This window comes from Apodemus sylvaticus, chromosome 5, assembly GCF_947179515.1.
Source record: "Apodemus sylvaticus chromosome 5, mApoSyl1.1, whole genome shotgun sequence".
NCBI classification, from domain to species: domain Eukaryota; kingdom Metazoa; phylum Chordata; class Mammalia; order Rodentia; family Muridae; genus Apodemus; species Apodemus sylvaticus.
Window position 1 is genome coordinate 14,726,216 of NC_067476.1, and position 24,014 is coordinate 14,750,229.

The 24,014-nt window shown below is 54.8% G+C and overlaps 1 protein-coding gene across 9 annotated transcripts in view; it reads left to right on the forward strand.

Moving 5' to 3' along the window:
- Dab2ip (DAB2 interacting protein) overlaps window positions 1–23,781 on the forward strand; it is a 145,041-nt gene extending 121,260 nt beyond the window's left edge. For 6 of the 9 annotated variants that reach the window (XM_052182342.1, XM_052182346.1, XM_052182341.1 and 3 more), the window contains 13 exons: window positions 932–1,085; window positions 2,240–2,338; window positions 3,041–3,595; window positions 6,010–6,154; window positions 6,246–6,390; window positions 8,344–8,580; window positions 10,144–10,345; window positions 11,710–11,888; window positions 12,839–13,727; window positions 14,382–14,534; window positions 16,181–16,374; window positions 20,222–20,309; window positions 20,881–23,781. In XM_052182342.1, the coding sequence (XP_052038302.1) occupies window positions 932–1,085; window positions 2,240–2,338; window positions 3,041–3,595; window positions 6,010–6,154; window positions 6,246–6,390; window positions 8,344–8,580; window positions 10,144–10,345; window positions 11,710–11,888; window positions 12,839–13,727; window positions 14,382–14,534; window positions 16,181–16,374; window positions 20,222–20,309; window positions 20,881–21,048 (3,208 nt within the window). In that variant the 3' untranslated portion in view covers window positions 21,049–23,781. The remainder of the gene's footprint in view (window positions 1–931; window positions 1,086–2,239; window positions 2,339–3,040; window positions 3,596–6,009; window positions 6,155–6,245; window positions 6,391–8,343; window positions 8,581–10,143; window positions 10,346–11,709; window positions 11,889–12,838; window positions 13,728–14,381; window positions 14,535–16,180; window positions 16,375–20,221; window positions 20,310–20,880) is intronic. The other 3 variants (XM_052182344.1, XM_052182343.1, XM_052182345.1) reach the window with 3 other exon arrangements.
- The last annotated feature ends 233 nt before the right edge of the window (window positions 23,782–24,014 follow it).

Here is a 24,014-nt window from a genome sequence, read left to right on the forward strand (position 1 = left end):
GGGTGGTGGGCATGGCAGGCTGATCCAGGCAGACTCACTGTGTGCAGCCAGTGGGCCTGGCCAGGCCACACACCCCAGGGGAGCGCTGAGGGAGAATGGACTGGGCTCTGGCCAACTTTAACCTGCCTGGGCTCCCTTCTGGGTCTGCCCATCTCTTCCGTGCCCTCAGGAGACCACCATTTTACTGGTTGGAGAGGCTCTGGGTCTCCTGGGGTTGCTTGGATGGCTCTTCATGCAAGAGTCTGGGGAAGTGGAGATGACTTACTTGGGGCTGCATAAGAGATATACAGCATTTCTAGGGCCAGGCCTAGCAGAGCCAGTCTAGCCTATCTTTATCTGTTACCAGGTGGTATTTTTGTGTCTGGTGTCAAGGCCTGTCTTGGGACTCCCTGACCATAACTTAGATCTCAAAACCCATGGTATAGAGACCTCAACCTAGAGTCAGTGTTCCTGGTGCTGCATAGAACACTGAAGTCCTTGCTACCCAGAGGCAATGGGAGCTCCGCTGCCTGGTGTGGGGCTGGCAGGCTGGGGCAGTGTGTGAGAAAGGGCTTTGCTGGTAGTGACAAAGGCCGGGGCAGAGGGCGGGGCATGAAAGGCCCTGGAAGACTACAAGGTCACAGCTCTTGCTGTGGGGCCAAAGGTTTTGTGGGGCCACTTTAGAGCCTGGCCAGATCGTGCCCTAACCCAAGTAGACACAGAATCCTCGACAGCTTGCTCTCTGGCAAAGGAATGCCGTACTCAGGCTGCAGTGTGGAGGGTAAAGGACCTCTGGACTTGTCTGTCGCAAGACCGGGTGTGGGGGTTGGGAGGAAGGGTTTTTCTGGGAGCACTGGAGGCAAAGGCAAGACAAAGGGACAGATGGAAGCTTGTATGATGCAGGTATTCCGCAGGACCTGTGTGACGACATCCCTGTTGTCTGCCTCCTCAGGTCCCATCTGATGCCAAGGCTGAAGGAGTCTCGATCACACGAGTCCCTGCTCAGCCCCAGCAGCGCAGTGGAGGCCCTGGACCTCAGCATGGAGGAGGAGGTGGTTATCAAGCCTGTTCACAGCAGCATCCTGGGTCAGGACTACTGCTTCGAGGTGGGTGTCTACCCCAGCTCTGCCTGCTCAAATCGGCCAGGCTTGCTCTGCAGACCCCTGGCATGCTCTAGGACCCTGGCAGGACACCGGTTTTTGGGAATAGTCTAGAATTTGCTCCAAGTTACATACTGTCCTCACCCCCAATAATCATATTTTGAGGGGACCCTCTGGGAGAGGAAAGAACCTAGTAATGACAGCCCAGTGGGCTCTAATATGGCATCCTCTTGGCATCTACCATGTTTTGTACCCCTGTATTCTTCTGGGTTAAGACTCAGGCCAAGGGCTGCAGAAATGCCTCAGCAGCTAAGAGCACTGACTGCTCTTCCAGAGGTCCTGAGCTCAGTTCCCAGCAACCACATGGTGGCTCACAACCATCAGTAATGGAATTCAATCTTCTGGTGTGTGTCTCAGGACAGCTGCAGTATACTCATTTAAATAAAAATAAATGAATTTTTTTAAAAAAGACTCCAGCTAAGTCAGACTGGCTCTGGATTCAAGTGTCCGTATCTGGGGCAGGTTGAGAGGGTTGGGGTCTACCTTCTTGTCTCAGCAAAGGCTGCTACAGAATGATCGCGCCTTCTAATGCCTGGATGTGGCTCTGCCTGCATTTTACTAGGAGCAGCCTGGTCAGTGGGGGCAATTCTGGCCAAGTTCTTCCCACTAGGAAAACATTGGGGTTACAACTAGGAAGCGAGCAGGATTCACACCAGCAGGGGAGGGAGGGCGAAGGTCAGCCCTCTCTTCTCTAGACTGGCACTTACTAGCTTTCTCTGATGTGGTCACTGTTGATGGAGAGAAGAAAACCCCAGGAGGGGTCCGTTTAAGACAAACCTGACCCTTGCTTATCTCCTGGGAGCCTGTGGTCCATCCTAGGAGACTGCTTGGGCACGTGTGCACTGTGACTCTAGCAGGCACCGATTCTGTCTCTCGGGTGAGGAAGCAGGCCCAAGCCCATGGCAGAAGCCTCTCGACTTCCCACCGCTGACCTGCTGGGACACAGTGGGGTCCAGTGTGCCCTCTGTGGATCGTGAGGTGTCTGGCAGCTCCTCCTTGCCTCTTCCCACGGCTGCTATGCAGTCATGGTGGCCTCGTGCATTCCATAGCGTCCAGCCTCGGTGTGGTCCCTTCTCCTCCAACACCATCTTGTTTGACAGGTGACAACATCATCAGGAAGTAAGTGTTTTTCCTGCCGGTCAGCTGCTGAGCGAGATAAGTGGATGGAGAACCTGAGGCGAGCAGTGCACCCCAACAAGGTAGGCCTGTACCCACTCCTATGGAGCAGGAAAGGGGAGGTGAGAGCCCGATGCCAGGGGACAGGCACGACTCCTGCGTCGGGGCAGGGCAAGTGGACCTGGGACAAACTGGAGTTGCTGAGCTGTGACAGCTGTTAGGTACTTCTTCCACAGCTGGGCTTCTCTTTAGAAGTCACATTCATACCCTTCTCCCCATGGTGCCCCTTGTGTCCTCTTACATTCTACTGTCCCTGTCTGCTTGGGGCCCTGGCTGCAGTCCAAGCTGCTAGGGTTCCTGTGTCTTATCTTCCCAGATGACCTGTAGGTCTAAGTCAAGTTCTGGTTACCATGACACCACTAAAAAAGGGGTCTTAGCAGCAGTCATCTCTAAAGTTGCCTCGTGGACCAGGAGACTGAGGAACTGGTGCCACAGCTTGTATGGGGAAGCACTGTGCTGGCTTCCTTCCCTCCTCACTTGGAGCCAGGGCTACTCTAGTACTGCTTTCTGGGAGAGCAAGCCTGGGCCCAGGGGACTTAGGTTGGTGAGCTAGCTGTGCTCAGTAGGGCAGACTAGTCGAAGCCATATCCAGGGTGTCTGCCCTGTCCTTACCCATACACCTCACCACTCAGTTCCTCCTGGATTTTGGAGGAATCCTAGGCTCGGGGCTGGCCAGGTAGATAGGTAACAACCCCAACTGACCACCCCAGACTCCTCTTATGCAGGACAACAGCCGGCGTGTGGAGCATATCCTGAAACTATGGGTGATTGAGGCCAAGGATCTGCCGGCCAAGAAGAAGTATCTGTGTGAACTGTGCCTGGACGATGTACTGTACGCCCGTACCACGGGCAAGCTCAAGACGGACAATGTCTTCTGGGGAGAGCACTTTGAGTTCCACAACCTGCCGCCTCTGCGCACAGTCACTGTCCACCTGTACCGGGAGACTGACAAGAAGAAGAAGAAGGAACGCAACAGCTACCTAGGCCTGGTGAGCCTGCCTGCCGCCTCTGTGGCTGGGCGGCAGTTTGTGGAGAAGTGGTACCCAGTGGTGACACCCAATCCCAAGGGCGGCAAAGGCCCTGGGCCCATGATCCGAATCAAGGCCCGCTACCAGACCATCACCATCCTGCCTATGGAGATGTACAAGGAGTTTGCTGAGCACATCACGAACCACTACTTGGGGCTGTGTGCAGCCCTTGAGCCCATTCTCAGTGCCAAGACCAAGGAGGAGATGGCGTCGGCCCTGGTGCATATCCTGCAGAGCACCGGCAAGGTGAAGGTGAGTGTGGCGCCCACCCCAGTGCAGAAGCCTGGGTAGTCTACGCAGGAAGGGTCTGTGTCCTTGATCTAAGCTGCTTCATTTTGGAGGACTTGCGTATACCCATTTCAGCCACATGGGCTCCCTAAAACTGAGCCGTGAGTTGGGGCAACTTTGTACTCTCCCAGTGGCAGTGCTGAGCCCTGAAGGCATACTGCGCAGTGAATGGACCAGAACTAGCAGTGCAAGTGCTCCCCTGCTGTGCACACGCTGGCGTGTACCTGGGCTCTTCCAGCGTGTGAACCCAAACCCTTCACACGTAGCTTTTACACACAGGTGCATGTGCACGAACACTTCCTGAGTGTACACAGCCAGGCATGGCCCTGGTGCCTTGTAGAAACGGATCAGAGAGCTGTGCAGTTGGGCTCTGCTTCAGAGCCAGAGGGACCCAGTTCCTGCTGCTCTTGAACATGGTCCAGGAAGGACACACCTCGGCTCCACCTCACTGGTTTAGAGAACAGAATGTCTCCAGGAGGCACACTGTTTCAGTAGCATGGTTCTAATAGGCTTTGCTGATGTGATGAGATACTTCCCAGTTCCCACCATGGTCCCCTGGGGATTGCTGTCCCCAAAGGGTCAGGGAAAAGTATGTAAGCTGTCCTAGTCCCTGCATTGTGGTAGTCTTGAGGTAACAAGCCAGGGAGTGATGTAGTCTGAGATGGAAGGCTGTATGAGGATGGGCGTGGGGACACCCTGAGATAACGTCCTGAGCCCTCAGCCTGTTGTAGTCAGGGAGGCCCAAGAAGGGAACTGGGTTTGGACACTCAGGGGGCAGAGCTCAGAGTCTAAGACTCCATGAGCCCTTGATCAACTCTTAACCTCTTTCTAGAGGCCCTGGCGGGGGAGGCCATGGTTGGAAGCCCCCGTCCTCTGCATCTTCATTGCCTGCTGGACTGACTGGCCCTGCAGGAGGACAGGGAGGGAAAAGGACTTCCTTAGGGAGAGAGTTGCCTCCCTCCATGTCGTCAGGCCCGTCTTCCCTATGTGTCTGCCTTCAGGCTGGCTGAGTTGGTTGCCAGCTAGGCCGACTCTTGAAGTACTGCATGGTTTCTGTTGTTGGTGTAGTCTGGTTTTGACATTGTTTTTTTATTCTCTATGCACAGGTGCTTTGCTTCGCCTGCATGTATGTCTGTACCACATACATGCCTGCTTCCCACAGAGGTCAGAAGAGAGCTTTGGAGGCCAGGGACTAGAGTTTCAGGCGATTGTGAGCCACCATGTGGGTGCTGGGAATCAAAGCTGGATCTGAAAAGCAGCCAGTGCCCTTAGTTGCTGAACTAGCTCTCCAGCCCATGCAGCCGGGCTTTGATTTGCTGGTGTCGTGGGGTAGAGATTCTGGGGAGTCTGGAGAGAGTAAGCTGGAAGGTTTAACCTCCCTGCTGCTGAGTCTTCTTAGCTCCTAGTCCAAAGGGCTGCTGTGGCTTGGGAAGCTGCTGATGTGTGAAGTGGCCAGAGGCATACAGAGGACGAAGGGGCAGGAAGTAACTGATGTCTCTGGGTTATTGTCTCGGGAACCATCTAGAGCTAGAGGTGCATTCTTGAGCCAGATAGAACTCATGCTGGAGACTATTTGTTCAGTGAGGGACTCTGCCCTCCCAATGTAGTCACACTCTAAGGGTCTAAGACCTGAGTCCTGACACCTCCTGCCCTCTCTTGAGGTCCTGTTTGTCTAGGCTGGGCACTTTTCCAGTTCCCATCCTAGGACCCCCCTCTCAGTGAACTTTCTGTGATCATGGAGGCCGTACCTGGCCCCGTGTAGTTGTGGGCCTTGGGCTGTTTCTCCGCCCTTTGTCTTGTTTCCTCTCTTCTGCTCCCCACCTCTTAGGATTCATTCTTAGCCCAGTGCCGAGGTCCAGAGCCTGTCACACACTTCAGGAAGAAGAGAAGTCATGGTGCTACTTCAGGGACAGGGGCCTCACCTCTGCTCATTGTATTTCCAGGATGTGATCCAGGGGTCCAACCACAGCTTCCTCTTGGACCCACCCAGCTCTCGGTCCTTCCTTTTGTTAGCCAGTCAGGCCTCCTCGATCAGGGTCTTAATTCTGTGTTTCAAAGGATCCTCAGAAGTCGGGGACATTGAAGTGAGGAGTTTCGAGGGCTCCAGAAACCCTGGCTCATGCTGGGCTGCTGGGCCTCATCTCCTACTGAACAGATTCTGGGCTTCAGAGGAAGGGAATTACCTACCATCCTGTCAGGTACCACAGCCAAGGGAAAGGTGCGGCTGAGGCCCTCTGCCAGTGTTTTCCTGTGGTGTGGTGCTGCTCGCAGTCTGCCCTCGCAGTCAGCCCAGGGTGTCCAGCAGCAAGGACAGTGATGGCGCTGCCAGCTCCCTATCTCAGCTCAGGCCCCACTGTGCTCCCTTTCTGCCTCCCTAGGACTTTCTAACAGACCTGATGATGTCAGAGGTGGACCGCTGTGGGGACAATGAGCACCTTATCTTCCGGGAGAACACATTGGCCACCAAGGCCATCGAGGAATACCTCAAACTTGTGGGCCAGAAGTACCTGCAGGATGCACTAGGTAGTGGGGACATTATGGGGCCAGCAGGTGGCGAGGGCTGGGCAATGCTCATCAGACCCTCACGTCCCTCTCCGTGCTCACCCGACCACAGGGGAGTTCATCAAAGCTCTGTATGAGTCAGACGAAAATTGTGAAGTGGACCCGAGCAAGTGCTCAGCCGCTGACCTCCCTGAGCACCAGGGTAACCTCAAGATGTGCTGCGAGCTGGCCTTCTGCAAGATCATCAACTCCTATTGGTGAGTGTGCTTGGTGGGAGCTGTGTGCTCCTTTAGGGGCCTAAGCCTTCCCATCTTGACTGTCTTTTTTGTCAAGATAGCCCTACTCTTGCCCTGGGTACTAGCATCTGACTCCACTGAGTTGCTGGACGGCCAGGTTCCTGTCACACCCCTTTTTGAGTTCTTAAATATAAGAAAATACTCAAGAATAACTGTAAGGTGTGTGTGTGTGGGGAGAGAGAGAGAGAGAGAGAGAGAGAGAGAGAGAGAGAGAGAGAGAGAGCGCCCTGTTGTCCTGGTACCTGCTCCCGGCTCCCTACCTGTCTGTCTGCCCCGGGATCACTTGAATCGCTTGAGCAGGGCTGTGTATGAATGCCTAAGCGAGCACTAGCTAGTCGTCTGACTAACAGGGAACAAAGAAGAATGGGGTGGATTTACAGTAGAAATGAGCTACTTATATTGGGGCCACAGTTGGGGCTGGGATCTATCCCTGGGAAACTTCTCTTAAGGCCAGTTTCTTAGGCACCTGCTTGCTGCTGAGGTGCATTTGTAACACCTTGCTGGCCTGGTGCTGGCCTGGTGCTGGTTAGCATTCGTGGGCCTGTCCCTGTAGGCCTTGCTGCCAGCCGCAGTGCTGGGTTTGTATTCACATGAGAAAAGCTACCCAGGTACCTGTACCGTCATCTTGGCTCAGAGCTATGTTCGTCCTGACTGAGCCACTCCAAAGCCATATCTCCATGTGTCTGGTTCTTTCTCTCACACCATCTCCTTTGGTTGTACATAGTCTGGCCCTAAGGTTTATACCTGCCTGTGTGGAACCCTTCATGTCACCTAATGGTCCATATCCTTGCGGCCAGGAGCACCAGCTCAGAGTTGACAGAGGAAGTGTTTGCTGTTCCCAATGGAGGGACAAAGGCAGGCCTACTAGGTGAACAGTGGCCAGAGCTTGTGGTGGTGCCCACTTGTTCTGGTCCTTCAGCTTGTGTTGCATGAGCTGCTCCTCTGGGGGAAGGGGACAACTGCAGAGTCTTGAGCGCCCTAGGGACACACCGTCATCTCCCTGCTAAGCTGAATTTTCAGCCTTTGCCCTCCATTCCATTGGAAGCCCTTCTGTGGATAGGAGTCTGTTTCTTCCTTCTGTCATCTGGAAGACTTCTCTCCTGAACATGAGCAACAGTAGATATCACCTGGCTCAAATACCAGGCCTGAGGACTGCCTACCCCATGTTGCTAGGCAGCCTTGCTGATTCCGCCTCACTTACTGCCACATGTGCTGCCTGTCAGCTCAGGACAGAGCAGCAGTAGATGAGGTCCAAGGAGCAGGGGTCTGGTGTGCCCAGGGCGGAAGGCAGGAGAGCCGCCTAAAGGAGCTCCTCTGTGGAGCCAGAATCTCCCGGCTAGTGCCTTCCTGACTGTCACCCCAGGAAAGGTTTTATTTCTCTCTGCAGCTAGCCCATGACAGACTGTTCTCACTGGCTGGGGATACTCCCCTGCTCAGTCATCATGAGTTCTGTGGAAGGAAATCCTAGATTCCTATCATTCAGGCAGAGGGATGGAGGAGGCTTGATAGCCAGAACTGGGAGGCCAGGGAACAATATGTCTGCCCTGTGGTTTTCTTCATGCCTCTAGACCCAGAAGCCTGTTGTTGGAGCAGAAAGATGTGTTTCCCCTGGGGAAGATGACACTATTGTAGTGTCATTCTTGCTACTGATCTTGGAGTGGAGCCAGTTCCACAAGCCTCCATGCCTAGTACACTTGGGCCCTTCAGAGTCTACCCTGGCTGTTGAGCAGCGTACCTGTGCTGGCTGTTTCCCGAGTGTCTGCGATTGCGCGGCAGCACCGCCCAGCAGACATCTGCCTAGTAGATGGTCATCCTGCTTGGTTACAGAGCCCTGAGCTCCTTCAGCATTAGCGTGGAGCTGGTGTTGGAACTCGGTTCTCTGGGACTCAGAACAGGCCCATCTGTTCTGTGCAGTGTCTTCCCTCGGGAGCTGAAGGAGGTGTTCGCCTCGTGGCGGCAGGAGTGCAGCAGCCGAGGCCGGCCGGATATCAGTGAGCGGCTCATCAGCGCCTCCCTGTTCCTTCGCTTCCTGTGCCCTGCCATCATGTCACCCTCGCTCTTCAACCTGCTTCAGGAGTATCCTGATGACCGCACGGCTCGCACCCTCACGCTCATTGCCAAAGTCACCCAGAACCTGGCCAACTTTGCCAAGTGAGTGTTGCGTCCTGTGGAATTAAAGTACACAGGGACAGAAACTTGGGCTTAGTGCAAGTAGGCCTTGGCTTTGTCCCTGTCCCCTCAGTCTTCCCACGGCCACTTACCATTTCAGAATAAAGCCTCCCCCACAGCCCCCTCCCTTGGGGCAGTACCGTTTTGGTATGCTTCTTTGGATTTCAGAGGTGGGAAGACAAGATAGTTTTCCCTTCTGCTTTTTTGAATTAACATAACATGCCATAAGGATTCTTATGTGTCTTAGCACCAAGCTCTACTTTGCAGTGAACGGCTGATTTCCTATGTAGCTGGGCACTTGGGCTAATGCTGCCAAGATGGTGGCCTATAATGCGCTTCTGGTAGTTTGGGCTGCTTAAAGTTCTTTTTTTTTCCCTTTCTTTTTTAAGGATTTAATTGTTTTATGTGTGAGTTTTTGCCTGCATGTATGTCTGTATACCACATGAGTGCCTGGTGCCCACAGAGATCAGAAGAGGGCATCAGATTCCCAGAAACTCCATTAGGGACGGCTGAGAAGTACCATGTTGGAGCTGGAGATTGAATCTGGGTCATCTGCAGGGGCAGCAAGTACTCTCAGCCACCGGGCCAGCTCTCTAAGCCCCTGGACTTAGACAGTGTAGATAAGGTGGCAGGGCTGGGTAATCTTGTCATTAATTCACAGTTGTAGGTTGCGCTCTTTCCTAGGTCTGTCTGAGCTGGGCCCTGACTGTAGACATGAGTCAGGCGGGAGGCAAGTCCAGGAGAGAGATGGGTGGGGTCACGGTGAATGCCAGAGTCTCAGGAGAGCAAAGGCTTGTGGGGAGAAAAGACAGGAAGGCCAGTCATCTAGCTCAGACAGGATCCGAGGCTGGCCTGAGGGCCTGGTCTCTAGGAGAGACAGGAGAGACAGGAAGTACCTCACGAGGAGAGACTCACTAGGAGAGACAGGACGTACCTCACGAGGGCTGCAGGGACCTGAAGGCACATGGTACAGAGATGGACCGCACAGCATGGCCCTTACTCTGGGTCCTGAAAGGACCTCCACTGTACAAGGTATAACTGGTAAGGAGAGACTGAGGGAGGCTATAGCCAGGCTTCAGGTGAAAACGATAGGCACTGGGGACAGGAGGCGGTGGTCCAGGACAGATAGTAGGTGACTAGAAGATCAGGTCTGCAGGCCTTTTCATTTGGAGATGAAGAAGGGAAGTCGACACCACTGCCAAGCCTCTGACTTGTCCATGGATGATGGTCTCTTCACCTGAGAAAGGGAAATTTGGAGGAGGGGACCGGGCTTAAGGGTGTCCCTGATGATTCTACCAAGTTCAGATCTGAAATTGACCTGTGAAGTGGGCTTTCTAATCTGGAGGAAAAGAGGTGGGCCCCGTAAGGGACAGGGTTAGAGGAAACAGAAAACTCTAGTGACCTTAGTTCTGGAAAGGGTAGTATGGTCTTGGCTCTGCGAAGAAGGCCCTATCGACTCAGAATCTTGATTGGCAGCAGCCATGTGAGGAAGGTGAGATCTTACTCGGGTAAGGGGCCTCACCTTAGCTGCCCTTTTCTGTCCAGGTTTGGCAGCAAAGAGGAATACATGTCATTCATGAACCAGTTTCTGGAGCACGAGTGGACCAATATGCAGCGCTTCCTGTTGGAGATCTCCAACCCTGAGACCCTTTCTAACACAGCAGGCTTCGAGGGCTACATAGACCTGGGCCGGGAGCTCTCCAGCCTGCACGCCCTGCTCTGGGAAGCTGTCAGCCAGCTTGATCAGGTGCCTGTTGTCTGGGTTAGATGGTGTGTCTGCTAGCTTGGAGGGCTCATCTGCGTGACAGATTGGCTTATAGTGGTGCTCTCTCTGGATATTCTTTCCCCAGCACTGGGCAGAGCTGTTTGCTCTGGGTCCTGGGTCCAGGTCTGCACCTGTGTGCTGAGCTCTGATAGCCCAGTTCGCCAGTGAGTGTTCACTCCTTACCTAAGTGGGAGGGGAAAGGGCGCTGCTTAGTTGCTCTACTGAGAAGAAAAGGATACTGAGGATCCTGCACACGTCAGACTTGGGAACCCACCTCTAGAGCAAGAGCCTATAGCTCAGGAGCAGGTGATCTGGCATGTGCAAGGCCCCGAGTTTGATCCCAAATTCAGGAAAGAAAAGAAAAAGGTTTCAGTTACCTGGCCCAAGAACCCCTTCCCTAAGCTGGAGTCCTGTTGATCTCCAGTGGCTGTAGCCCACTGTATCCCGCCAGGAACCACTTAATTCGCCTTGCTTTCCAGGGCACTAGGGGATCACTTTACAAAAGTATGATTGCCGAGCTGGGGATGGTCCCTGCCTCTTGTCCATCCTGGAGATGATTGCTTTGTCATGTGTCTTGTAGACACATCCTCACACTTAGGCATGAGTACACGCAGGTCTCTGTTTTTCAGTTTGTTTTCCAGTGAGAACTTACACGGTCATTATCCCCCTCATCCACACTGTAGGTGTCTTCCTGCGTCACGTTACTCAGCACTACCTCGGGCCTTTTAAGGCAGTGGGATTTGATGTAGTGGGAACAGTGCAGATCCCGCCCACTGACGACTGGAGACCAGCCTCTCGCTGGCACTCTTGCTGTTGAGGGTGCAGGGATGCAGTTTTGCTCATGGCTTCCTCCCTCCCTCCATTCCCGAGCCAGTATGCTGGTCACTGTCCCATAGGTCTCAGAACCAGGCAGGAAGTACAGAAAATGATCGGTGTCATCACACAAGTGATAGGGTGTGACAGGAATTGAAATGGAACTGTTGTCCCCACGGCAGGACTTTCCACTGCATGGTAGTGTCCACTCCTTCAGCTCAGCCAGAATCCTCTACACATCTGTGCTGTGACACGGAGGTTTAGAAGGTGCTAGGCCTTCCTCTCTTGGGCTAGCACCTTGCATCCGCTCTGTATCTGGCCTCTATCCACAGGCTCAAGCCCACCCCTTGATAAAGTAGGTAGCTTGAGGGGCTGTCATAGATGCCTCTTGTTTAGGGAGTGTAGGCTGAAAGATTGGGTCTGTGATAGGCAGATCTGCAGCACTTCCCCAGACTTGCTGGGTCCGATCAGTGGGAGTCAGGGCTCTGCATTTCTATGACATAGGTGACAACTGCCTGTTTGCATTTTTGCAGAGCATTGTGTCCAAGCTGGGACCTCTGCCTCGTATCCTGAGGGATGTCCACACGGCACTGAGCACTCCAGGCAGTGGGCAGCTCCCTGGCACCAATGACCTGGCCTCCACACCAGGCTCTGGCAGCAGCAGCGTCTCAGCTGGGCTTCAGAAGATGGTCATTGAGAATGATCTCTCTGGGTAAGAGCTGCCAACTGTCATGGGTGGGGCAGGGCATGCATGCAGCCCAGGCGCAGCCCCGCTGTGCTTCAGGAAGGAAATGATGCCCATACACGCACCCACGGGAAGCCTGGTGGGAGCCACAGTGCGTGGAACAAGCCTGGGAGATGAGCCGCCATTTGCGGTAAACCAGAGCAGGCTTCTTGGAGGAGGACTGCTTATGCTTTCTGGAGAAGATGCACTTCTGGGAAAGACATTCTTGGGTTCAAAGTTGACCCCCAGCATAGCTGAGAAAGCCTGTGTTTAGGGTAATTACTGAGCCCAGTCCCTGACATTACCTCGGGACCTGTGCTGCTTAGAATGCCCCTTCTTGCTGCACGTGGCACCTCATGCCTTTGATGCCAGTCCTTGGGAGGCAGAGGCAGGTGGATTGCTGTGAAGTCAGGGAAGCTATGACCTGCAGCACAGATTCAGACCTGCCTGCTTGTCTTATGCCCTTAACAGCTCCTCTGATACCCTGTCTTTGCCAGGAATGTCAGCCCCCGCCTGCCACTCAGAAAAGGTGGCATAAGGAGGCAGGGCAGGGGAGGTTTCACTAGGCCCCCACTAGAGTTACCAGGCTGGCTAGGAACAGAAGGGGGGCAGAGGGAGCCCCAGGAACTCTGAAAACGATGAGACAATTCAGAAACCAGGATAACAGAGAGACACCAAGCTATGGGCTTAGGTTTAACCATGGGCCACTTCTAGACCCTGACAGTCATTGTCCCAAGATGCACCTGCAGAGCTGGTCCCTAAAGAGCAGTTCTGTTGGACCAGCCACCTCCCCAGTGACCCTGGGGCTCTGAGCCCCAGCCATGTGTGCAGCCTGAGGCTGCCAGGCCTGCAGGCGGCGGTGCTGTCGGTTCGGGACCACGATCTGGACTCACCGTTCTTCTCCCCTTCTTTCCCTGTGTGTGCTTGTCTCCCTGCAGTCTGATAGATTTCACCCGGTTACCGTCTCCAACCCCCGAAAACAAGGACTTGTTTTTTGTCACAAGGTCCTCCGGGGTCCAGCCTTCACCGGCCCGCAGCTCAAGCTACTCAGAAGCCAACGAGCCTGACATGCAGATGGCCAACGGCAGCAAGAGCCTGTCCATGGTGGACCTCCAGGACACCCGCACGCTGGATGGGGAGGCCGGTTCCCCAGTGGGCCCCGATGCCCTGCCCGCTGACGGGCAGGTGCCCGCGACTCAGCTGGTGGCTGGATGGCCAGCCCGGGCAGCCCCAGTGAGCCTGGCAGGATTGGCCACAGTACGACGGGCAGTGCCAACACCAGCCACACCGGGTACCTCCGAGGGGGCACCAGGCCGGCCCCAGTTGTTGGCCCCACTGTCCTTCCAGAATCCTGTGTACCAGATGGCGGCTGGCCTGCCGCTGTCACCCCGTGGCCTTGGTGACTCGGGCTCTGAGGGCCACAGCTCCCTGAGCTCTCACAGCAATAGTGAAGAGCTGGCAGCCGCGGCCAAACTCGGAAGTTTCAGCACTGCTGCAGAGGAGCTGCCAAGGCGGCCTGGGGAGCTGGCACGGAGGCAGATGTCACTGACTGAGAAGGGTGGGCAGCCCACTGTGCCAAGGCAAAATAGTGCCGGTCCCCAGCGGAGGATTGACCAGCCACCACCACCACCGCCGCCACCACCTCCTGCCCCCCGGGGCAGAACACCTCCTACCCTGCTGAGCACTCTACAGTACCCACGACCCTCAAGTGGAACTCTGGCCTCAGCATCACCTGACTGGGCTGGGCCTGGCACCCGGCTGCGGCAACAGTCCTCCTCCTCCAAGGGAGACAGCCCAGAGCTGAAGCCCCGCGCCATGCATAAGCAGGTCAGCATCGTGGACAGGGCTCGTCAGGAGTCCCAGTGTGTGTCATGCTCTTCCTCGGTCATTTCACCTCACTCGCACCCGGCTGCCATCCCATGCTGAATGGGGCTGTGCCCCACCCCATCCACTGGCCCACCATACGAACTCCTTTTTCTGGATTCGGGACCCCAAGTCGTAAGCAAAGCCAGACTCCTTTCCCAGGTCCCCAGGGATAGGCCAGGCAGGGACACGGACTGTTTCTAGTCATCTCTAGTCCGTGCTTGTGAGTTCTTCCCAAACCCCAAGGCCACCTGTCCCGCTCTGGCCTCACTTCCTGAAGCACTGGCACTCTCCTAGGCAGAGCCTACTCCTGACATAGCTACCTACCAGGAGGGTGGCCCACCCCTGCCACCCACAGGCTTCAGCAAGACAGACTGATGTGCAGTAGGGTGCCCACCTCTTAGCCAGACTGCCCCAGCACCTGTTGGTAGCAGATGCCACAGCTCTGAGCCCACCGGGGCTTTCATCTGGCTCTGGCTGCTGTCTAGAAGTCTCATGTCCTTGAGGAGGCACCCCGACAGCAGAGGGCCTCTCCCTTCCCACCAGTGGCTCCCTAGTGGCCGTCCCTGCCTTACATCTCTGCCTCTTTCGGCCCCTCACAGCTGTGTTTCATCGCAGGGCCCTTCACCCGTCAGTCCCAATGCCCTGGACCGCACGGCCGCTTGGCTCTTGACCATGAACGCGCAGTTGTTAGAAGACGAGGGTCTGGGCCCAGATCCCCCCCACAGGGATAGGCTAAGGAGTAAGGAGGAGCTCAGCCAAGCAGAAAAGGTAAAACCGGACCTGGACCTGGACCTGGGCCGGGCGGGCAGGGCGGGCCGCCTCCACCAGCGCTGGGATGGGGGTCTCTCCAGAGTCCTCAGTGGAGCGACAGCACTGTTGTCCTGTAATGCCACTCCCTGCCCATCTGGAGACTGCAGTCAGTACAGCCTGGAGGAAAGCAGCAGACCTTAGCATGGACCCAAGGCTCCCCTGCAGGCCGCACGCCAGTCACCCCAGAGAGGGCGGTTGTGCAGCCTTGGCGGGGATGCAGTTAAGGACGTCTAATGAGCTGAGGCTTGGAAACAAGATGCCAGGGGGGTCACTAGAGACTCTGGGGAGCCTTGGGAATAAGGAGCCAGAGGCAGGGGTCCCATGACCGCTAGGAGAGCCACCCACACAGGCTCCTTCCCCTGGGGTTAGGCCTGCCTAGGGCTTAGGGAGGAAAGCAGTTCCCAAGGTAAGGGATGAAGCCATATTGCCAGTGGGATGGGTGCTCCTGAAGCTCCCCAGCTTGCCCACCATTGTATCTACTGTTCTGAGGCGATAGTGTGCCCCAGCTGCCCTCCCCAGTCCTGAGTCCTCATGGCAGCTGCCCCCGAGCCACGGGCAGCCCTTACCTTTCCCTGCATACCAAACCCCAGGAAGATGGCCGTGCCAGAGCACCCCTCCCAGACACTTCCCCCTCAGCCTTGGAATCCTAGGAAGCTGTCCCAGCCTCATCAGCAGCCCCTTGGCCAGGGTGACAATGTCCCCGGTCCCCTGCTTGGAAGGAACCCATCTCCATGCCGCATTTGCTACCTGCCTCCATTCCCGTTCACTGCATCCAACCTGCTTTCCCCAGAATGTGAAGGGGACCTGGGGGCGTGGGCCATCGTGCTCATGGTGTGAGGATGAGGAGGAGAGCGAGGAGGCCCAGCTTCCTGTAGACTCCCTCCTCCTCCCCTCTCCCCAGAGGCTGAGTCACATCTGGAGATCCCAAGACCTTGTTTTGTTTCCCCCCTCTACCCAGCTCCCACTGCTGCCCACGCTGCGCCCCACTCCGTGCTGCTCTGCTCAGGCAGCACCTGGGAGCCTGGGGTCTCATCGCATTGGGCAGTTGCTTCTCATGGGCCTTGTCTGAGCCCCACGTCCTTCCTGCAGTGCCACCCAGCTCTTGGCACTGTCAAGTGTCCTCCATACATGCAGGGCGCCCTCTAAAAAGTCCAAGATTACAGATGGCTCAGCAGTTAAGAGCACTTGCTGCTCTTACAGAGGACCAGGGTTCAGTTCCCAGCACACACATAGCTGCTCACAGCCATCTGAAACTCCAGTTCCAGGGGACCTGAAACCCTCTTTTGAACTTAGGCACATAGCCATGCATGTACCTGCATGTAGGCAAAACATTCATGCATTAAAAAAAAAAAAAAAATCTAAAGTTGTAAAAAAGAAATTTCAAGTTAAACCCTCAGTCTTTGAGACCTGGTTGAGTCTTCCCCCTGCTCCTGACTGCACAGGTTGGACTGGGCGAGGAGGGACAGGCCTCTGGCAGCACAGAATTGAATCTTGTCACTGGGCTATCCCCTGTTGGCTCATACCTAGCCTGCGCTCTGCTCGGGCTGATGAGGCTATGCTCTCTGTCCCGGGTGCTGGCCCCTGGCTCGTTGCCCTGCTGGCAGGATCTGGCAGTGCTGCAGGACAAGCTGAGGATCTCCACCAAGAAGCTGGAGGAGTATGAGACCCTGTTCAAGTGCCAGGAGGAGACGACGCAGAAGCTGGTGCTGGAGTACCAGGCGCGGCTGGAAGAGGGCGAGGAGCGGCTGCGGCGGCAGCAGGAAGACAAGGACATCCAGATGAAGGGCATCATCAGCAGGTGAGCAGGCTGCCCACTGGTCAGTCCTCGGGGACAAGAGGGACAAGAGGGAAGCTGGTGTCGGGTGGTGGGCCGATGGGAGCTCCTGCAGGAAGCTGGCTCGTCCTGCCAAGCTGTAGTTTGGAAAGCTGGGTTTGAGATGTGAGCAAGACAACAAGGAAGCCATTTAGGGCAGGGAGAAGGACAGTGCATCTGGGCGTGTCAGGTTGCCCACTGTGGGTAGGGAGGAGTTTGGGTCAGGAAGAGGGGTGTGGCTATGCCAGTATGGTGAGTGGGGTCTATTGGGTCTCCAGTGTCTGGTTTGTCTAAAGAGTTTCTAAGGTCAGTTGGTCTGTTAACTAGCTTTCTTCCTCTATCTCTGCCCCGGATGTGGTGGCCATTGCTGTCCTTGGTGTCTGCACACAGGCAGTGCAGTGTCTAGGCCACCCACTGTGTCCCAGTCCTAGAGCATCTACCCCACAGCAGTGTGTAAGGAGTGGGGATTGACAGTTGGTTGATCATTGGCTGAGACCTGGGACTGAGCAGGTGTGAGGTGCACACGGAGCCCCCCCTTAGCCTTCTGTTTTGTCCACAGCACAAACCCTTCTCAGATCACCTGGTCTGCCCACCTGGTGACTGTGTCCCATCCTGGGCTTCTGTTCGTTACATAGACTAGCAGAGCACAAGCCAGGGGGCTGGACACCTGCCGCCTGCCTGACGTCCCACTCTGTTCTCGGCTCCCTGCTGCCTGGCCATCCCCTTCCCGGTGTCCGTGAATGTAGATGTCGGGAAAGCTGGGTCTGATGCGTCCTTGCTGCGCCCCTGCCTGCCTGCTCGTGTCGTTCCATCATCTCTGAGAGAGCGACACTGAGCTATCTGATCATGACTCTCCAGGTGGATTTCTGGTGGTTTTTGCTTCACTGACACTTTCTAGCCCTGGGTGGGTGTTCTTTCAGAATTATTATGTACCATTAACAGACTGGCTTTTTAATTCTACTCTTTTTTCCATCTTATTTCTACTGTAGATACTCTGACTTTCTCTGACTGGTGTTAGCATGGTGTATCATTTTCTGTCCTATATACTTTTAAACCATTGTTTGGTCCATTTCCACTTCTGTGACAAAATATCAGCAGTAGGTGATTATAAACAAGAGAAATGTACTGCTCACAGTTCTGAAGGTTGCCATGTCTAAGATCAGGTGTCAGCAGAGTTAATGTAGCTCTCCTTCATTGACATACCTTGTGCCATGGCCTTAGAGAAGCTCCTTCCAGCATCTTTGCTAAGGACACTAACCCCACTCTTGAACAGAAGAAATATCTTGTGACCCAATCACTTCCCAGAGGACAGCTGGTAGCACCATAGAAGATAAGTTTCAGTGTACACACATTTGAGTGTGGTCACACACTCAGACCGTAGTACCCATCTTTGTGCACAAAGTTTATTTTACAGGTTCCTATTGTTAGATCTGTTTATTGTCTAACAACTTCTGCCTTTTAATTGGAGCATTTAAGCCATTTGCTTTTAATTTGATTATTTTTAAGCCTGTTAACCCTTGTACCTGTTTTCCTGTTTAAATGTAGCATTAGCATCCTTGCCTTCCTTGGACTGTGTCTTTACCCCATAGCATCTTTCTGTTGGCTTCCATGCTGTATATCCCTGACGCTTTGGGTGTTAGCTGACAGTCTTCCTCCAAGGGCAGATGGTAATTGTGCCAGGCTTCCCAGGCCACACGATCTTGCTGCCCCTTTTCAACTGTTGCTACAGCAGAGCTGTGTGATGCGAAGGCTCACAGAGGGAGGCAGCGGCTTGATGTGACCCTTCCCCTGGCTACAGTGGCAGGAACATTGCCCTGTTTGTTTTGTTTTTTACATAATTTCCCTTTTCTCTCACTGTTTTTAAGGTTCCTCTCTTGGGCTAGAACTTTGTTCATTGTTGGAATCCTTGCTGGCATGCACAGACCCTAGGTTGGATCTATAACACTAAAAACTTTTTAATTTTATTTACTACTGGGGCGGGGCATATATGTATACGGGTGGAGGGCTTGGTGTGTAGGTATGTGTATATAGGCCATAGGACAGCTTCCTCTGTGTGTGTGTGTGTGTGTGTGTGTGTGTGTGTTGTAGGTCAGAGGAGAGCGTCCAGGAGGCGTGTCTCCTGTGGGTTCTGGGGATTAACCTCGGCTCACTAAGCCTATGCACAGTGCCCCTGCTCACGGAGCCATCTGATCCTCCCATTGTTTTCTTCATTAAGTGTTGTCAACAAAGTCATTTTGCAGTGTGACTGTTCGGTGCCCGCTGTGGTTTTCTTGGGTTGGCTGGCCTTAGATCTGCAGCTGTCTGCCTCTGCTTCCTACTTGTGCGTTGGCTCCCACCGCCTGCCCTCAGGAGCAGTGGCTGCTCTGGACTGGCCCTGCTTCGCTGTCACTTTGTTGTTTTCTTTTTCCTTCTCTTTCTCCCTTTTATCTTATATGTATGGGTGATTTGCCTGCATGCAAGGCTCTGCCCGGTGCCCAAGGAGCTCCATGAAGGTGCCAGTCTCCCGAGTGGGAGGTACAGGTGCTTGGGCTGCCGTGTGGGTGCTGGGAACTGAGGTCAGGTCCTGTGTGAGAGCGGGTGTTCAAAACCACGGAGCCATCTCTTCAGCCCCAACAGTTGGTTTCTTTTTCCATTGTTCTCTGAGTTTTACTTTATTTACGTTTTTATATTCCTGGGTAAGGACTGAGCCCAGGGCCTTAGACAGGCTAGACAGTTTTGTGTCACTGAGTTTGTACTTAAGACAGTCTCCTGGTAAATTTCTAGAGCTCTCCCTCAACTTGCCTACAGCCCAAAAGGTCTTAAACTTGTTGTCATCCTCCTGCATCAATCCCAGGGAGCTGAGGTTACAGGCCTGAACCTAGGCCTGGCTCACATGTGATCTGAACTGGCATACCAGTGTTCCTGCAGTGCCAGTACCTACAGTCAGTCCTTTCTCCTTCAAGTCTCTAGAGTTTCGGTGGCCTTTAAACCTCTTCTGTTTTCCTTAGTCTTAAGGCTGTCTCCCCGGGCCCCATAGTTGCTACCTCACAGCGACACCTACTTCTCTCATCTGACATCTTGTCTGTTCTCACTAGTTTGTCTCCTAGGTATGGATTTTATTTCCTTACATCTCTCTGTCCTTGGCAGCTTTGGTGGGGTGCCAGGACTTTGGAGCTTTGCTCGGGTGGGACCTGAAGCCTTCAGACTTGGTCCCATCTGGCTTTTCCGTGGTGCAGGTGCCTTCCCAGAATTCTTCATGGCCCCCTGTTCCCCACCCACCCCCACCCCTCCCCGTATCTAGTTTGTGGGATGTTGCCAGCTTGCTGTGTTTTTGCCAGGCAGAATTAGGATTCCTTCAGAGACTTGAAGGGAATTAGTAGGGTCCATCTCTGCCTGAGCTCCTATAGGCCCTCCACCTCGCCCTGCTGAACTCCCGCCTCACTTTGAGACCAGCACCCCAACACAGCAGCAGAGCAGGCTGTAGTTACAGCCTAGAGTGCTGCTCCTCTGAACCTTGTGCCCTCACAAAGCCCACACCACCTCAGTCAACATGATGGAAGGTGGTCTAGAGCCTTTTTCTAGAATCTTCATCATATCCCCTGCCACAGATCCTATAACATGACATTCCTTGGGTCTTGGAAGTGCATTAGAATGGAGATAGCCCCAGAGAGCAGAGCTGCAGATGGGGAATTGAGGTCAAGATAGGGTAGGCCAGCCATGTCAGGACTCGGGGGACAGCTGAGGGCCTCTACTCTTGCCTAGCATCTCCCCTCTATAGGTAGGATGGTTTTCCACAGGCCCCACCGTCCACTTCCTCCTACTAGTGCCCCTGACTCTTTGTCTCTGGTCACAGGTTGATGTCTGTAGAAGAGGAACTGAAGAAGGATCATGCAGAGATGCAAGCAGCTGTAGATTCCAAACAGAAGATCATCGATGCCCAGGTTGGGGCTCTAGCTACAGTGTTACAGAGCTTGGGGTGGTGCGAGTATGACCGGCTTCTCTCATCATCCTTGGTTGCACCTCAGTGTAAAAATTGTGGACCTAGAACCAAGGTCTCTGTGCTCTGAGGATGCTGACTTATGGGAGTGGAGTGGGCAGGACTGGGAAGGTGAAAGAGGGTAGGCGGAGGAGCTCTGTCCCCCAAGCCCCTCGCTCGAGGCTGTGTGTCTTCCTCTGAATGCCCCGAGAATCGGCAGCTTTGCTTAGACTGTAAGCACATGGGCTAGGAAGGAGCTCTGGCTGTGTGACATGCATGGCGGCAAAGGTTCCTGCCTGTGAGCTTCAGGTGCTGGAGCTCCCGCCGCCGCTTTAACTCTGTATAAGGTGAGCGGCAGGTCACAAGACCCCAGTCTGATTGCACAGAACTGCCCAGCTACTCCACAGCCTGGGGCCTCACACGGGGCAGTTACACAATCAAGTCTTCCTGCTTCTCTTGCTTGTCATGGTGCTCTCTGCCGGCCACTGCTGGCTAAAGCGCATCCCAAGCACCACTAATGCCCTCTTTGCCCACAGGAAAAACGCATTGCCTCGCTGGATGCTGCCAATGCCCGCCTCATGAGTGCCCTCACACAGCTGAAAGAGAGGTACAGCATGCAAGCCCGTAACGGCGTCTCCCCCACCAACCCCACCAAATTGCAGATTACTGAGAACGGCGAGTTCAGAAACAGCAGCAATTGTTAACCTGCCTGAGGAGAGGGGGACTGTGGTGGCCCGGGACAGGGTCTCGGGCAGGAGGCTCCTGACAGTTACAGGCTAGCCCGCAGTGGAGGGGGCGCAAGACTGATGGAGCGTGAGACTGAGGGCACAGTGCCCCCCCTTCTCTTCGCCCACCTGAACAGTGGGTGTGGGCAGAGGCAGCGGAGACTGCACTGGGGAGTGGGGCCAGCCTGCAAGGAGGCTGCCCAATGTATGTCTGGTTATTGGATTTGGTATGTGGCACCTTCTCCTCTTTGACCAGCCAGGTGCATGTCCCCCTGCCCTTTCCATGGAAGGAGCTACCTGGAAAGTGCTCATGTAAGGTCTAGGGGCCACTGCTGTGGGTTTCCCTTGGCCCCTGGGACCTGATGGAGTAGTTGGCAGGCAGAGTGGCCCCTGCTCATCTCTGCCCTGCGCCCCTGCCACTGCATGAAGCCGGTCAGGGACCCTTCCTGGTGGTGAGGAACTGAAGAACAGAACCTCGGGCATGGTCCTATGCCCGTCCCAGGCGACACCCTCCACTCTCCTCCCTCTTCCTCGCATTGCCAAACAGACCGCACTGCACTTTCTCTGCTGGGCCCTCCTTCCGTGGGAGGAGCCACAGGGCCCACACTTCACAGTGGGCCTGCCTCATGCTCTTGGAACTCCCAGAAGCCAGAGAGCTGGGCAGAGGTGGCCAGGTTGCACCGTGCTTTGTAGCTGCCTTCTCCAGGGTCCCAGTGTGGCCCTGCACAGTGGCCCTGTGGGGAGAGGCCAACTGGTGCTCGCCCTGCAAAGGTGATCTCTTTTCTCTGATAGTTTAAAAGAAAAATTCTGAAACCTGCAGGCCCTGAGAAGGTGGATAACTGTGATTTTTTTTCCTTTCACAGTATGCATTAGAAACAAAAGCCCGCTCGCTCGCTTGCTGGAACACAGGGGCCTTTTAAATTGAGCGTGCGCACTGCATGGGAAATAGCGGCCCCGGAGGATGGTAGACTTGCTCCCACTCCAAGACCGCAGCAGCCTGCACCAGGCCCCGTGTGCAGTCGCCTCTCCTCACCTCCCAGCCCCAGCCAAGGACGCAGGCACTGCAGGCAGGGAGGGGCACACCCACAGCTGGGGCTGGTTTTCCCCAGCTCTAGGCTGTTCTGTAGCATATCTGTCCCTCCTATTGTGGGACAGAGAAGGGCAGGAGCTTGGGTCTCTCTTGGGTCCCCATCTGTTCCCACACTCTAGATGCCAAGCCCTGGTTCTGAGTCACCTAGGGCAGGAACTAGGGCCTTTGCCCAGGCCGCAGAGTGGGACTAGGCACGCTGCACTTGATGCTCCTGGAGTCCTCACTAGAAAGGGTGGACGTCCTGGAGGTGTGGCCTAGCTATTCTGCACCCCATCCTCAGGCCACAGACAGGCAAGGGTAAAGGGTTGATGCTCTGGTCTCTTAGTGTAACCTACAACCCAGTTAGGCTGCAGACCAATGCTGGGAGAGGGTGTGGCCATCAAGGGTCAGAGACCTCAGGAAGGAAGGAGGTGGGGCTGAGGTCCTGCCTCTGCCTCTTCCTGCCCCACTCCTGTCCACACCCCTGCGCCCGTGCATTTCAGCAGGGGTGGCCTCTTGGGCAGGGCCTGGCCTGGGTCCTGCCCTTGCACTGCCCAGGGAGCCCTGCTTTCCTCCTCACCCACACGCCCACGCCTCGTAAAGTGACCTCTGTCTGAGCGCCTCCTAGCAATACGGGGAGGTCCCCAGGCCTGGACAGGAGAGCGCAGCGCCAGATGCAGTGGCCCTCTGGCGGGGTTGTTCGCTCTCAGGCCGAGAGCCTTATTTACCTAGTGCAAAAACTGTAAAAGTGGACAGACTCTCAACAGATTTTTATCTTAATTGCAAGTCTGCCGAATTTTGTAAATGTTCTTGGTGTTTGACTGTAATGAACTATTTCACCCAACGGATGTACATAGTCCTTTAGTCCTGGTGCTGCGAGGGCTGGCCAGGACGCTGCTCTATGGTTGACATTACAGCCTAGAGATCGGTGCTGGGCAGGACGGAGAGCTTTGCCGTCTAGGTGTCAATGTTTCCTGCCTGGGGCATTGATTCAAGCATGCTGTTTGGGTGGGAGGTTGATGGGGCACATGCCCCAGTGGGGCCAGTAAAGCATCCTCCTGCCAACAGCCTTGGGGTGGCTGAGCTCTGCCTACAGCGAGGGCTGGAGTTGCCAGAGGCCCTACTCTGGGAAGACCCAGGCCACTGACACCCAGGATCTGCTGGCTAGAGCAGCCCCACCCCTGCCAACACAGACACCTGACCTTTTTGTTCAACTTGTATGTTAGGGTAAAGAAAACTGCCAAACTTACTCTGAGTGAAGACCTTTGACTGCCCAGGAGTGGGGGTGGGGACCAGGGCCAGAGCTCCACATGTACCCCAGCACCTGCCCGAGGGGCACTCCTCCCTCATACCCATATGTCTGGGAGCCAGACTGTCCAGGGAACCAGCCCTTCTTTTCTATATACTCAGCCACAAGGCTACCCGTCTCCCCCCCACTGTGCCCAGCTCCCCCTTTTGTAAGTATGTGAAAAGGAAAAAATGCAAACGTCGGAGTCGGCCAGAGCCTGTCCTTCCCTCAAGTCGAGACTTTTAACCATGTAATAATGTACAGAGAAGTTGTTGGTGTTCGAAGACTCCGTGTGGCTGTGCAATTTCTGTACATTTGCAATTAGAAATATTAAAGATTTATTTAGCTATTTTAAGCCTGACTCGCCTTTCTTCTACTGTGTCCCTGGCTGTTTCCTACAGGTAACTGGATCTTGAGCTAATACTGTTGTTCTAGTCATGACCCCTAACTGGGTAACCTGGGACCATCCCTCCTCTCTGCTGAAACCCTGTACTTGGGAGTGAAGCAGCTGACCTCTTAAAGGCCCTCCTGACCTCCACAGGCTGGGAGCCCTGGTGATTCCTGGGAGCTCACAGCTGCCACACTTCC